The sequence below is a fragment of the Miscanthus floridulus genome, chromosome 8 (assembly GCF_019320115.1).
Source record: "Miscanthus floridulus cultivar M001 chromosome 8, ASM1932011v1, whole genome shotgun sequence".
Classification (NCBI taxonomy): domain Eukaryota; kingdom Viridiplantae; phylum Streptophyta; class Magnoliopsida; order Poales; family Poaceae; genus Miscanthus; species Miscanthus floridulus.
The window spans coordinates 228,700,882-228,717,333 of record NC_089587.1 but is presented as its reverse complement, the minus strand read 5'-3'; the positions used below and the strand labels follow the sequence as shown (position 1 = coordinate 228,717,333).

General features: G+C 45.5%; 1 protein-coding gene across 1 annotated transcript; it reads left to right on the top strand.

Annotated features, from left to right (window-relative positions):
• Positions 1–7,522: 7,522 nt before the first annotated feature.
• On the top strand, positions 7,523–8,209 carry LOC136470771 (uncharacterized). The gene has a single exon (XM_066468506.1). The coding sequence runs from the start codon at positions 7,523–7,525 to the stop codon at positions 8,207–8,209; it is 687 nt and encodes a 228-aa protein (XP_066324603.1).
• Positions 8,210–16,452: the final 8,243 nt, after the last annotated feature.

Sequence of the window (16,452 nt, the reverse complement as noted above, 5' to 3'; positions counted from 1 at the left end):
GAGGTCAAGTATGGGTTTAGAGATGGGTTCAGATAAGACATCTAATGTGGTCATAGAAGGGGAGAAGATAGGATTAGCTAAATGACTCAACCCTCCTTCTATAATATCACTTGACATACCACCTTTGAGTTCTTCCCAATGTCCTATATGGAAATAAGTACGCTTTCTAAGAGATCCCTTCTTGAGATGATTTGAATTATATTCGCTCGAAGGTCTCTTTATGTAGCAGAAAGTTTCAGCTTTTCCCAAAATCAGCATCAAAAAGATCATCCTCACAAGAAATTTCAAAAGGTTGAATTCTTCTTTCCTTGGAGGATTTTGGGGTATTGATGGTTCAGGATTGGTAGCTAAATCTTGGGATTGGAGTGGTTGTGATTTGGCTATCAAAATTTTTTCTTCTTGTTTGGGAGATGATTCCTTCTTTTCCTTGGGGAGTTCATTATGAATGCTAGTGCAGAGAGTCTTTCCACTAATTCTATCAAGCATAGATCTTGCTTCACTAATAGGCAAATGAAGGAAAGCTCCTCTAGAGGTTTGATCAGGGGTTTGCGCAGAATCCTCGCAAAGACCCATATAAAAATGTTGAAGGAGCATCGAGTCTAAAATAGCAAGGTCTGGGCCAGTGGTAATAAGATCATTAATATGTACCCATGATGTGGCAAGAGATTCTTCTTCTAGTTATCTAAAAGATAGAACCTCTTTTTGAAGACTAACTTGTTTGGATATGGGAAAGAAATGTAAACAAAATTTAGAACATAGCATTTCCCAATCTCCTTGCAAACTTCCTATGGTTTGACTATACCATTGTTTAGCTCTTCCTGTTAAAGAGAATGGAAACAACTTCCATCTTAAGGTCTCATTAGACATGCCAGCAATACGCAAGCATGCACAGGTCTGTGCAAACTCCTATAGGTGTGAGTATAGGTTTTCATTGCATTCTCCCGAGAAGGATTGATCCCGAATCAGTTTTATTAAACACGGGCATAGCTCATAGCCAGGTGTTAGGATAGGCTCTACAGATTTTGGTGGCTCTAGGCGCACGCTCGCAGATGCAGCGTATTGATAGATAGGAGTGGAATCCATAGTAAAAAGGAAAAATAAAAGAAAAAAAGATAAAAGATTCAAAGTTAAGCTAGGTTCATAGTAAATTTAGCAACCGTTTCCCTAGCAATGATGCCAGAAAGCTTGTTGGTATAATTAACGCACACAGATAAATCCACAAGCGCACGGATACCACTGTAGCTTTCACCCAGAAGTATTCCAAGTATCGTATCCATAGGGAAACATGTGAGATTAACTACGGTCTAACTTAACTAGGGGTAGCAACAAGGTTAGGATGAATAGGAGCATAGAGAGGATTACTAAGGTTCACTTGTTCTGACTTCGGTAAGCTATGTCTTTTACTATTTAACTTGGGACATTACTAAGGAAAGACACCAACAGAGGATGCTTTCCTTCATAACCGGGTCCTACTTGGCCTACAGATGGGAGGTGGACTACAAAGGATTCAACGAGGCTATAAGAGTCACCCTCGCGAGCTACCACTGATCCAGAATGTAGGGTGCATCCACGATTAACCCAAGTCTAAGCACCACACTTACACTTATGATTAATACTTTACCCCCTCTAAAATAGGAATAAAGCACTCAAAAGAGTCGTGATCCTGATGAACAATATAAACAAAATGCTTACTTCAATCAAAAGTTGATTACCAGAGAAATCTTAGAGGCAAGCTCAGATAGAACTTGGATCCACCAAGGTACAAGCAGTAGAGAGAGCACCGACAGGCCGACACCTCCTCCAAACTCTTCCCTCACTCTCCATCTCACTATTTCTATTTATAAGACTAGATCCTATAGAGGACTAATCTTCTCTTGATTGCTGGCTCTGATCCTAAAGATATGAATTAGGGTTTCAGGGATGGCCTTCAGGGAGGTGGGTAGGGGTTGCTATATATAGGCCAAGGTGGAGTAGGGGGCAAGGAATCAAGGTGGAGTAGGGGGCAAGGAATCGAGGTGGAGAGGAGGCAAGGAATCACCATATCATCGATCCACGTCAACTCCTTCGATCACCATTGGATAAACCGAGCTAAAACCACCTTAGAATCAACGGTGTAGATCGTAGGAAGGAGTATAAGGTGGGGGGGGGGCAAGAGGCCACCCTAGGCTAGGTGGCCTCCCCATTGGGCCGGCTGGCCCATTATGGTGCCAGGTGGGCCTCCCCCTCTGAAGGTGGGTCTTGGGCTCCGTCTTGAGTCCACTTTCGTAGGTGTCACGGGTAGAATCACTTGTTATCGATGGTCTGCTTATTTGGAGTGTATGACAGTGGTCCCGAAAGTTGTTTTCTAGATAAATCCTCCTGCAGTCATGAAATCACCAAAGCTCATGGAATTCATTAGTTTAAACCCATATACCTATGTTTGGTGATTGTGGGGGGTACGACCCCGGATACCCACGACAGACCACTTGGGCTATGCCCCTAGGGGCGGCCTAGCCCACAAGACGAAGCCTTGTGGGGCACGACTCTGCTCGGCGCCTCCTGCAAGACATAGGGAAGTTATCCTGAAGATACTATGAGATCTGTTAGGATACGTATGATCCCATGATTCTTATAATCTATTATTACTTTCTAGTTATCTCTTAGATCTAACCGACTTGTAACCCTGCCTCCTGGACTATATAAGGCGGGCAGGGACCCCCTCCAAAATCATGGCATATCATACGATAGCTAATACGAACCAATAGACCACAGGAGTAAGGTATTACGTCATACCGATGGCCTGAACCTATATAACTCGTGTGTCTCTGTTGCCTTCTTCTTCTTGATCACGTGCTCCTCTGCCGATCACTCTACCTTCATGGGAAACCCCTCGAAGGACTGCCGATGATATTCTATTGACAGTTGGCATGCCAGGTAGGAGTGTGCATACTGTTTCCTTGTCGAACAAGATAGCTTTTTCCGCAGGCTCTTCGTCCCTCCCGTAGCCTGGCCAAATCTTCACGGTCGGATCCATCTCGTGGGTCATCAATGCTGATGGAGTCGGAGAGCTCCTCGAGCCGGTGTGGATCCATTCTGTGCCAACCACCCCAACACCTATGACTATAGATCCGATCTTGGAACCACTTTCGAGGTCATCTTCATCAACGACTCGTCGCTCGCTTCCTTGTTACCAGAGGAGGCACATCAACAATGGCGATATGATCGAATCCATTGATTGGGTCGATCTGTAGCTCACCGATTGCCTCTCCATCGCCGAGTCAACTCTGGACACTTTCGTTCAGCACTGACCACCCTCTGATCCGCATCCATCAGAAGCTGCTCGGCAAACTCCGAGGGTTACGGCCCTGCCCTTTGGGCTCGCCAACACCGCTGCTACATACCAAGATGCCCTGAGGGGCAAATTTGCCGACCAGGTGGGGGATATCCATCCTCTCACCGACCAGATCGCTGATCAGCTCCCACCGACGGTCAACATGTTGCACGCCAGCCGAGGCCCCAAAGCATCCCTCCAAACAATCCAGGAGGAAAATCCGGACTCCGAATCCCAGGGTTCCACAGAGACCCTCGCTGAAACCTTCACCGAGTAACCCCCTCTCCTGCCTTTCTGGGGTGGCACGATCTTCAACGTCAGCATCGATAGCCCCCCTCGGAACGGTGAAACCGATCAGGAACGCGTCGCTCATGAAAACAGGAACGTCAACCGCGCGCAACGCCATGAAAATGAGCATGCTCTTGCGATGGCTGAGGCCGCTCGTGACAACCAATTCGACTCATAAGGAAGGCCGCTCCATCGCAACCTCGACGAAGATTTTCTCCATGTTGATGGCCATGACGTCTTCAAAACTCCAAGCGCCAATCTGGCGGTGGCCGCCAATGAGCTCGCCCGCCTCCCACAGACGCCCGAGCTCGCCAAGGTCGCCGCTATGCTTAAAGCGGCACACTGTCAAGTCAATGAGATCCGAGAGGATCAGAGACCTTCGTGCTCCACCAGCATGATTCGCCGATCAGCTGTGCCTAGATCCTATCGCCACTCTAGTCAAAGCCAATTTGTCGACCAGTCGCTACCTCCCCAGGGGGGAGCCGGGGGCCACCATGCCGAACACCATCGCCAACACGACCAGGAGGTCGAACAGGACGCTCGAGTGCACCTCAGCAACCTCTGGGATGCGCGTCGGTGTATCGAGCAACATCGCTTCGGTCGCCATGAAGACGAAGTACGTCGCCGCCAGGAGTACGAGCAGGAGTACGGTAATCCGGACTCAGCTCTGGAGCCGATCGCCACCGGCAACGCTGTAGACAATGGCGCCGACAACCCAGAAGGGCCCCCAGCCTTTACCAGGGTGCTCTGAACACTCCAGTGGCCCCGTGGTTTTAAAGTCACTGGGGTCGAGCCCTATGAAGGAAGAATGAACCCAACTCAGTGGTTGCAGGCTTACGCCACTGCTGTTCGTGCCACCAGAGGGGACGCCAACGTCATGGCAAATTATCTCCCCATCAAGCTCACGCCAGCCGCCATGAGCTGGTTCACAAGCCTTGCCCCGAACTCCATTAGATCTTGGGAAGAGCTGAAGAAAGTCTTCACCAACAATTACATGGCTACATGTACGTGGCCAGGCACCAAGCATGATCTCAACCGCATCACCCAAAAGTCGTCCGAGCTCCTTCGTAGCTACATCAGACGCTTTTCCGAGATGAGGAATTCTATTCCCAACATCACGGAAGCTAAGGTCATCACTGCCTTCGTCCGAGGACTTCACCACCGCGAGCTTCGTTCCAAGTTCAACCGCAAGCCACCTACAGGCATCGACGAGATGATCACGACCGCCAACCAGTACGCAGACATGGAGGAAGCTAAGGTGCGTTTCAATGAAGATACAGGCACAAATCACCCGCCTCACCGCTACGATGACCGCCCCGACAATCGACGCCACAACGACCGCCACTATGACGACCGTAGTTTCCACCGAGACAACAGCCGTGATCAGCCAGAAGGATCCAAGCCTGGTTAGAATCGCCGCCGCTGTCCAGACCACTTTGTCGCTGCCATCAATGAGCCACACGCCAAGCGCAACTACGACGAGTAGTACAAGAATATCCTCGACGGCCCGTGCCCACTCCACAAGAACGCCAACCACAAGATGAAAGACTGCCTCGGTTTAGCCAAGGAGTTCCAGGACAAAAAGCTGGACGACGACACCAACGACGGGAACGGAGGCCGCCAACCTCCTGGGGGCAATAACAATGCCTTCCAGGATCATGACAAGGTGGTCGCCACCATCTTCGCGGGCCTCACCTCCACCGAGAGCAGAAGAGAACAAAAGCTCCCTGCCTGACGAGTGCTTGCTGTCGCTTCAGAGGAAACCACCACCAACCCCAGCTATCGCCCATGGTTCGGGGTCCCCATCACCTTCAGTAGGGCCAACCAGTGGGTGGACATACCCTATATAGGGCGTTTTCCTCTCGTCCTTGATGCAACCATTCAGAAGGCGCTCTTCAGAAAAGTCCTCATCGATGGTGGCAGTGCTTTGAACCTACTCTTCACTGGGGCCCTAAGGGAGTTGGGCCTTGTGATAATAGATCTCACACCCTCGGACTCCTCCTTCTAGGGTGTGGTACCTGGCAGGGCATCTAGACCACTTGGAGAAATCACCCTACCAGTACAGTTCAGCACGGCAAGCAATTACTGCGTCGAGCACGTCAACTTCTACGTCACCGATTTCGACACCGCCTACCACACCATACTTGGTCGGCCCACTCTGGCCAAGTTCATGGCCGTACCCCACTACACGTATCTGGTAATGAAGATGCCTTCGCCTGTAGGTGTCCTGTCTCTGTGGGCCAACCTCTCTGTTGCCTACGCCTGCGAGAAAAAGAGTCTCGCTCTCGCCGAAGCCACCGACCTCTCCATCCAGATGGCTAGCGTCGTCGCCGAAGCCAAGATGGCGCCCACTGATGACATGGAGATCCCAGAGCTGGAGCTTCCTCGTGCCTCCACCAAGTCCAAGGAAGTCAAGGAGGTCGGCCTCGGCCTCGACGACCCCTCCAAGACCATGAAGATTGGGGCTCACCTTGACCCCAAATAGGAAAGCGCGCTCGTCTCCTTCCTATGTGCCAATGCTGATGTGTTTACGTGGAAACCTGCAGACATGCTGGGGGTACCGCGGGAGAAGATCGAGCACTCCTTGACTGTCTCGCCGACCACCAAACCGATCAAGCAAAAACTCCGTCAATTCACGCCAAACAAGAAGGAGGCTATTAGGGTAGAAATAAAATGGCTCTTAGTGGCCAGATTTATAAAAGAAGTGTATCATCCAGATTGGTTAGCAAACCCTGTTCTCATTTGAAAAAAGAATAAAGAATGGAGAATGTGTGTTGATTATACTGATCTTAACAAACACTGCCCTAAAGACCCCTTCGGCTTGCCTCAGATAGACGAGGTTGTAGACTCCACCGCTGGCTGTGAACTGCTCTCCTTCCTTGACTATTACTCCGATTATCATCAGATCTCCCTCAAGGAAGAAGATTAGATCAAGACGTCATTCATCACACCTTTCGGGGCATACTGCTACACAACTATGTCCTTCGGACTCAAGAACGCCAGGGCTACCGATCAAAGGGCCATCCAGATGTGCCTCGACCAATAGATCGGCCTAAATGTCGAAGCTTACATCGATGATGTAGTCGTCAAGACCAAGACCGCTGACAACCTTATCGCCGACCTCGAAGAAACTTTCACCAACCTGAACAAGTACCGATGGAAGCTGAACCCTTCAAAGTGCATCTTTGGAGTTCCATCCGGTTTACTGCTGGGCTACATCGTCAGTGCCTGAGGCATCGAACCTAACCCTAACAAGGTCTCCGCCATCACCAATATGAAACGGCCAACATGCATCAAGGATATACAGAAGCTTACAGGCTGCATGGCTACTTTAAGCCGTTTCATATCACGCCTTGGCAAAAAAGGGCTACCTTTCTTCAAACTCCTCAAGGCTTTCGAGCGTTTTCCTGGTCGGAAGAGGCAGACATAGCTTTCGAGTAGCTTAAATTGTTCTTAACAAGGCCTCTGATCATGACTACGCCATGACCAGATGAAACTCTTCTGATCTACATCGCAGCTACTTCTCGCGTCGTCAGCACTACTATCGTCGTCGAGCACGTGGAAGTTGGTCACGCCTACAAGGTGCAATGTCCGGTCTACTTTATCAGCGAGGTACTTAATGAGCTCAAAACTCGCTATCCTCAGGTACAAAAGCTATTATATGCAATTCTGATTACATCGCTCAAGCTTCGACACTACTTCGAATACTACAAGATCGCTGTGGCCACTGAGTTCCCTCTGGGGGACATTCTCCGCAACAAAAAGGCCAATGGTTGTATCATCAAGTGGGCTGTTGAGCTCGGCACTTACTCCATCGAATTCAGAAGTAGACCTACCATTAAGTCACAGGCGCTTGTTGATTTTGTCGCTGAGTGGACCGAGATCCAAGAACCCATTGCCACCAGTTGCCCCGAGCACTGGGTGATGTACTTTGACAGCGCCCTTAACATCAATGGCACTAGCGCGGGCATTTTGTTTATTACGCCGACCAAAGACAAGCTCTGCTTCCTCTGGATACATTTTCTAGCCTCCAACAACGCCGCGGAATATGAAGCATGTCTCCACGGTCTCCGTATAGCAGTCGAGCTTGGCGTCAAACGTCTCATGGTGTACGGGGACTCTGCGCTGGTAATCAACCAGCTCAACAAAGACTGGTCCTATTCCAGTGAGAAGATGGATGCTTATTGCGCTGAAATCAGGAAGCTTGAAGGAAAGTTCTACAGTATCGAGTACCACCACGTGGTACGAGATCAAAATCAGCCAGCCGACCCGCTCTCAAAAATAGGTTCTTCTCGTGCCGTGGTTTTGCCGGGGGTCTTCGTTCAAGATCTCTTGGCTCCATCTATTATAGAAGAAAAGGTAGTTGAAGAGATTCCCCCGGCCGAGCATTTGATACTTGCGGTACCTTCACCGGTCGCTGATTGGAGGGAGCAGTTCATCAAGTACCTCACCAGTGCCAATGTACCCACCGACAAGACCAAAACTGAACATTTAATTCACCAAAGCAAGCATTGCGTGCTGGCAGACGGCAACTTGATGAGGAAAAGTGCCAAGGAAGGGATACTGCAGAAATGCATCACCCAAGATGAAGGGGGTAAAGCTATTTCTTGAAATTCATTCTGGTTCCTACGGCAACCACGCGGCCTTGAGAAACCTGGTCGGCAAAGCTTTCCGAGCTGGTTTTTACTGACCCACGGCCATCTCCTATGCAGAAGACCTCGTCTGACGCTGTGAAGGGTGTCAGTTTTTCGCCAAGCAAATACATGTACCGGCACAAGAACTGTAGACCATCCCAGCTTCCTAGCCTTTCGCATGCTGGGGACTGGATATGATCGGGCCTTTCAAGCCAGCACCAGGAGGTTTTCGGTACGTATACATCGCCATTGATAAGTTCTCCAAGTGGATCGAGTACAAACCGATCGTTTCAGCTACCACAAAGAAAGCAGTCGAGCTCTTTGAAGATATCATACACAGATTCGGTCTCCCAAACAACATCATCACCGACCTCGGAACCACATTTACCGATCATCATTTTTGGGACTTCTGCGAAGACCGGTGCATCTCCGTTAAATACGTCTCTGTTGTGCATCCTAGAGCCAATGGTCAGGTCGAACGGGCGAACGGTATGATCCTTGACGCCCTCAAAAAGAGGCTATACCAAAAAGAAGAAAAGCATTCGGGCAGATGGCTTAAGGAGCTACCAGCTGTGGTCTGGGGACTGTGTACTCAAACTAGTCGCAACATCGGTGTGTCTCCATATTTTCTGGTCTATGGCTCAGAGGCCATACTACCAGCGGATGTCGCCTTCCAAGCACCTAGGGTGGCAAATTATGATGAAGAGCAAGCCACGGCTGTTCGGACAGAGGAAGTCGACCGAGCTGAGGAAGAACGCCTGATCACCTGCGTCCACACAGCTAAATACCTAGAAGGCTTGCGGAGATACTATAACCGAAACATAAAAGGTTGTTCATTCACCGTCGGCGACCTTGTTCTCCGTAGGAAACAAAAGACTGAAGGTTTGCACAAGCTCTCCTCCCCTTGGGAAGGGCCTTACATCGTCAAAGAGGCCACCTGACCAGGCTCTTATCGCCTATGTGACTTAGATGGAATTGATGTTCCCAACTCATGGCACATCGAGCACCTTATACGTTTCTATCCTTGAAACGCTCCAGATATGTACTCTCCACTTTGTGATGAATAAAGTTTTGATCTCCATAATTTGGCTCTACTCCTTTTCTCCATTATGTTTTAATCACCACATACGGTCACCGGGCACTACGATACTCCATAACGAGCTCCAATACAACATCGCTGAACGGTTTTCCCCAACAAATCGCCGAACGCATTCTCCAAATCGCCGACCATGATTTCACCAACTAAGTTTTCTCCAAATCTCCAAAATCGCCTAACGGTTTTCTCCAAAATCATCGAACGACTTCTCCAAAACGCCGGCACATTTTTCACCGAAATTCGCCGAATAAGTTTTCTCCAAATCACCGAACACGTTTCCTCCAAATAGCCAACGTATCTCGCCACATGTTTTCTCCAAACCACCGAACACCTTACTGTAAACCTCCAAGATATTTCGCCGACCAGCGAGCAGCCTACTTTCTTTTCTATTCTCTTCAGAGAAAACCTAGTCTTCGACCTCTCCCTTCACGTGCCACTATGGCAGAACCTCCTAAATTATAGGGCCCACATGCACCTATCACTGTCCAAAGACCTCTGACGACTATGCATATGTTCCCGATAACTTAAGAAGACTGTCGAGTGTCCTCGGAGAACCCTGAATCATCCACGATTTCCGAGCAGGATCCCATTACAGAGTCATTGCAGTATTACAATAGTTTATTCAAATATATACATCAGAGAAATAGAGCGGAAGTCTTACAATAACTTAGTTTACAAAACAGTAATTTCAAACCTTGCAAACTAAGTTCGATTATTATTACAAACCATAGTAGTGGAGTGGCATTAGTAACATATACATAACACACAAAGCAAGTGCCCTGCCCAAGGACCACATATTTACTTGTCATCATTGATTTGAAAAATAGGCATGCAGCACGGTCCAAAGCAGACCTGCTCATGAGGCTCACCTGCAACAAGGGTCAACGAACCCTGAGTACAAAAGTACTCAACAAGACTTAACCAAAATAAAAACTGATAAGACTTAAGAATGCAGGCTCGAGGATTCAAGGTAAGGCTTTAGCAATAACAAAGTTCTTTTGCGTAAAAGCTCTCTAATAAGATTCTTTCTTTCAACATTTAATTCTAAATCAAACTCATATATGAATCTGCCATGATCCGTATTGAGATCATGAACTTCATATCAAACTCTTTCTCAAATCTTCCTCAAGTTTCATTTATTAACTACGATGATGAACAGTGAGTTGAGTCTCCATAACCGAGGAGCAACAACGATTCAAACCGATTTAACCTAGCTAGGGATTCCCAACCACACGACATATGTAGGTCCCTGACCTACATATACCAACCCACCCTTAGATCCTCTAAAATAAGAATGGGTCTGTGCCACCCGAGAATACCGTACTCCACCAATCCAGCCCATTGCCATGTGGGTACACGCTACTCCCGCCATCTCTCTACTCCCAGTGCGCGAGTAGCCATTTTCATAATAGAATAGCCAAGTTAAGGCTTACTGAAGTATATGGCTAGTACTACAAAGTCTCACCTCATGCAATTCAACAACGGACGGTTTCTTAATCGACACGGACGGAAAGAACCCGCTCACAAGACCTCCATGTCTTGTGGCTCTCATACACCGAGTCCACCCGGTCTAGATTTATTACTCCGCAAGATTACATCTCATGATAAAATAAAACCAGTCGTATCCAAAAATTCATTTATATCTCATAGGTGACAGGTAATCACCTGACTTTTATCGGTCTAAGCATGGCTAAGCATAATTAGGCATTCTCGAATTGCAGCTGGTAACAAGGTTGATATGGAAAGACAAGGTTGGCAATGCACCAATTAGGTTTCCACTCAACTCCTAATCACTTAATGCAGTATTTGAAAGCAAAAGCGATATAATTTGTAAACACAAGGTAGGTTTAAATGCATCCGGGGCTTGCCTTGATTGACAGAAAAGTTAGGTTCCGGAGATGTTCCACAGATATCAAACCCGACCTCAATAGATGGATTAACTTCCTCAACAACTTGGTTGACTACCACGTTCTCACTTTCGTTCACTACATGAAGTAATAATGCCATGTTCAATATGATGCGAGATATAAAACATGATGCTTGATGATGGATGCAAAAATTAAAAACTTGAATACAACTTTCCTTCGCGGTATGGTTACAAGTCAAAACTAACTAAACCTTTCTCATAAACCCAAATACTTACTTTAAGTACCAAGAATTATTTTATACTAATGACCCAAGATCATCACTCAATCCAAAATTCAAACAAAACCTAAGTCATTAAGGTTTACTATTTGCTTTTATGAATTAATTATTTAATTAAAAATTATGAAATAAATCAACTTTCTCCAAATGAGCTAAAATTTTTTGTGAAAGCTTATCACATGATAACTAAGTGGAAAAACAATTTTCATAATTTTTGGATAAATAATAAAGCCTAAAAAAATCATGGAAACTCATTTCTTAATTAATTAGAGAAATTTTGATCACATTCAAAATATACTGAAAATCAACATTTAATATTTTTCCTAAATAGTTTACATCTCAGAGAGGTCACACAAAAAATTTCATAATTTTTGGAGCTCCATTTAATTCTACACAAAAATAACAAAACTTACACTATTCATCCATTTCTGAGAAATAGAAAAATCCATTTTCAAATCCACGGTCACTGACAATGGGGTCCCACATGTCAGCACCGTTCCCCGTGCTCAACAACGACGACCGCGGGTTTGACCGCCGGTATCTCGCCGCCGGTGAGGTTTCCGGCAACGGCGAAGGTACCAACACGTTCCCCACATCACAACGCATCGATGGGAGGTACTATCTAGACCAATTACGGCAGGGTTCGAGCTTGACGCCGGCCATAGCGGCCACGACGGTGCGGCTGCACTACGCCAGCGAAATGAGGCCGGTAGCAGTTAAGCTAAACGCTTGGGAGGACTCAGGAGCTCACCCCAAACACGCTCGAGCATTTGGCTGAACCGGAGGAGCAACAACGGAGCTTGTCGTCGAGCACAGCAGACACGACGGCGAAACTGACATTGACGGCGGTGTTCCGATGGCTGTAGTGGACGAAAGGAACAATCAACAGGGCACAAAGCATCATGGCAACATGACGAAGCTGGAGCTACGTAGAGCAAGAACAAAGACACACCGTAGAGTGCTGGCCACGGTGACGCGCACTCGACGGCGGTGCTGCCGGCCGCGAGGAAGAAAGGCACGCACAGCGTTTTCCCAGCGGAGTCAAGCTTCAAGGGCTAGTCACCTGGGTGCGCAAGGAGCAAGTAGAGCTATGACGGGCTTTGCTATGACTGGTTGGAACTATGGCGACGGCACAAGCTCGATGGAGCAACGGCGGCGTCGTCGGGAAAAACAGAGGAGAAGAACAGAGAAAAACGGCGACGGTGAACACCTTATAGCGTGGCTCAGAAGCAAGAGGAAGCCATGCAGCAGCCTTCTCCATGCCAGCACGAAGCCAAACGTGGCCACGAGCGCGCCTGGAAGACGTCGGAAGCTTGCCATCGGTGAGGTGTCGTCCGCGGTTACTGTTCACAGAAATTACCGAATCGCCACTCGTCTATTTTCCCAAATTACTCCCAAATTTGTATGGTGACTCAAAAATCTCCAAAAATAAAAGTTGTTCCAAATTAAAAGTTCTACAAATTTTCTTTAAGAACTATACTCTAATTCGGTCTACATTTTGAAATGCAAGTTTAAAATCAAAAGGGGACACTTTAAGTACATATCGCCTTTTCAAATTACTTCAAATTTTATATAACAACTTTGAAAACTTCAAAAACCAACTTTATACACCTTGACAAGCTCTACACTTTTGCTTTTAGGCTCAACCCCAAAATGTGCTTAGATTTTGAATTAGGTTTTTTAAGGTAAAATTAAATGCTGGAAATTGGGGTTTTCGGAAATTCAATTCAATACAAAGATTTTGAACTTGATTCAAACCATACAAATCAACACATATAACATAAAGGTAAACTTGTTTTAGTGAATGCATATCAAAGTTTTTGCTAACACCAAAAATGATGTGCAATGCATATGATGACATGTCATGTTTTAGGGTTTAAAACACCTGAGGTGTTACAATCTTTCCCCCTAAAAGAAATCTCGTCCCGAGATTTAAAATCTGAGGGTATGTAATGGAAAAGGAAATGCGTCAATCCAAAAACATTCAAAACCTATTCATAAAACAGCTAAGGTCCCATTACACACATGATTCGTAACGACAAAGCACAACTAACATTATTCTATATTGACGCAAGAAACTCTGGAAACTGTTCTAGCAAGTAATCTTCGGATTCCCAAGTAGCTTCTTCTACAGAATGTTGATTCCACTGTATCTTGTAGAATTTTATTGTCCTCCTTCGAGTGACATGGTCTTTCTGATCTAGAACTTGGATAGGATATTCGGAATAGGTCAAATTAGGTTCAAGTTCCACTCCTTCAACCTCAACATTCTGCTCAGGCACTCGAAGACATTTCTTTAATTGAGAAACATGGAACACATCGTGTACAGCTAAGAGATATTCTGGTAATTTCAAGCGATATGCCACTTTTCCATACCTCTCCAAAATTTGAAATGGTCCAATATAACGAGGTGCCAACTTGCCTTTAACACCAAAACGGGCAACTCCCTTCATTGGTGATACCTTCAGATATACAAAATCTCCCTTGTTGCACACCAATGGTCTACGTCGTTTATCCGCATAACTCTTTTGTCAGGACTGAGCTATCTTCAAATTATTTTGTATCTGCCTAACTTGCTCTTCTGTTTCCTTCACAAGGTCAACTCCAAAGAACCCTCTTTCCCTGGGTTCAGACCAATTCAACGATGTTCTGCATCTACGACCATAAAGTGCTTCAAACGGAGCCATCTTAATAATTTCTTGATAACTATTGTTGTATGAGAACTCAGCCAAAGGCAAACATTCATCCCACTTATTGGAATAGTTAAGGACACAATATCGTAACATATCTTCAAGTACTTGATTCACCCTTTCCGTCTGACCATCAGTCTGTGGATGATAGGCTGTACTATATAGGAGTTTGGTACCTAACGAAGCATGCAATTGTTTCCAAAAGTTGGAGACAAACTGTGTACCCCTATCTAACACAATGGTCTTTGGTACCCCATGTAAGCTTACTATTCATGCTAAATACATCTTGGCATATTGGATAGTGGGATATATACTCTTGACTGGAAGAAAATGTGCTGATTTAGTTAGTCGATCTACAATAACCCATATTGAGTCAAAACCTTTTGATGTCTTGGGTAGACCAACGATAAAGTCCATACTTATATCCTCCCACTTCCAAGCTAGAATAGGCAATGGCTATAACTCTCCAGTGGACCTCAAATGTATAGCTTTTATCTTTTGACAAGTATCACACTTTGCTATATATCGAGCAATCTCTATCTTCATTTTGGTCCACCAAAATCTTTGTTTCAAGTCATGGTACATTTTATTACTTTCCGGATGAATAGATAACCTGGTGGTATCTGCCTCTTCAAGAATTGACTGTCGCAACTCAGAAACCTTTGATACCACTAGGCGATTCTTAAACCATAGCACATCTGCATCATCTATCCTGAAGCAGGCCTCTTTTTCATTCCTGACTCTTTCTTTGATATGGGCTATACCCTTGTTTTCTTTCTAAGCGGAAATAATTTGGTCTCGGATAGTTGATTCAACAATTATATTGGTCAAACTACCTTGTTGAATTACCTCTACATTCAACTTTTCCATCTCTTGACATAAAGTTAGATCCATTGTTTTTACTGTCAGGCAATTGTAATGACTCTTACGACTGAGTACATCTGCAACCACATTTGTCTTACCAGGATGGTAATGCACCTCTAGGTCATAATCTTTAATCAATTCCAACCATCTTCTTCGCCTCATATTCAATTCCGATTGAGTAAAGATATACTTTAAACTCTTGTGATCTATATAAATATGGCAAGTATTACCAAGCAGATAATGCCACCAAATTTTCAAAGCATGGACAACTGCTGCTAACTCTAGATCATGAGTTGGATAATGTTCTTCATGTCGCTTAAGTTGCCTGGAAGCATAGGCAATGATTTGGCCTTCTTGCATTAATACACATCCAATACCAATACCAGAAGCATCACAATAAATGTCAAACGACTTCTCGATATATGGCTGTGCTAATACTGGTGCAGTGGTTAATAACCTCTTCAAAGTCTGGAAAGCTTCTTCACAATCAGGTGACCAGACAAACTTGGCTTGGTTCTTCAACAATCCAGTGATGGACTTGGATATTCTAGAGAAATCTAGAATAAAACGACGGTAATAACCCGCCATTCCCAGAAAACTCCGAACCTGATGAACAGTGGTTGGTGGTTTCCAATCTAGTATATCCTTAACTTTGCTTGGATCTACTGCAACTCCTTCAGCTGACAAGACATGTCCTAAAAATTGTACTTCCTTTAGCCAGAAGTCACACTTACTGAACTTGGCATATAACTGATGTTCTATTAAGCGTGTCAGAACAATTCTAAGATGTTCAGCATGTTCTTTCTTGTTCTTGGAATATACTAAGATGTCATCAATAAAGACCACGACAAACTTGTCTAGCTCAGGCATGAATACTGAATTCATCAGATACATGAAATGAGCTAGGGCATTCGTCAAACCAAAAGACATTACCAGGTATTCATACAATCCATATCTTGTGGTAAATGCCGTTTTGGAAATATCTTCAGGCTTAATTTTGATTTGATGATAACCTGACCTCAAATCAATCTTGGAGAAAACTTTGGCTCTAGCCAGTTGGTCAAAAAGTAAATCTATCCGAGGTAAGGGATACTTATTCTTAATGGTCACTTCATTCAATGGACGATAGTCAACACATAACCTCAGGGTCTCATCTTTCTTTTTCATAAAAATTGCAGGACATCCCCAAGGTGACGAACTAGGTTGGATAAACCCTTTATCAATCAACTCTTGCAACTGAGTCTTCAATTCAGCTAATTCCTTGGGAGGCATCCTATAAGCTTTCCGAGAGATCAAAGCTGTTCTAGGTTTTAGATCTATGTTAAACTGAACATCCCTCTCAGGTGGTAGACCGGGTAAATCTTCAGGAAAAACATCAGAGAATTCACAAACTATAGGGATATCTCTAATCTCCTTGATGGAAGT

Coding starts and splice junctions, on each gene's coding strand:
- LOC136470771 (XM_066468506.1), top strand. CDS start 7,523: ATGTACTTTGACAGCGCCCTTAACATCAATGGCACTAGCGCGGGCATT.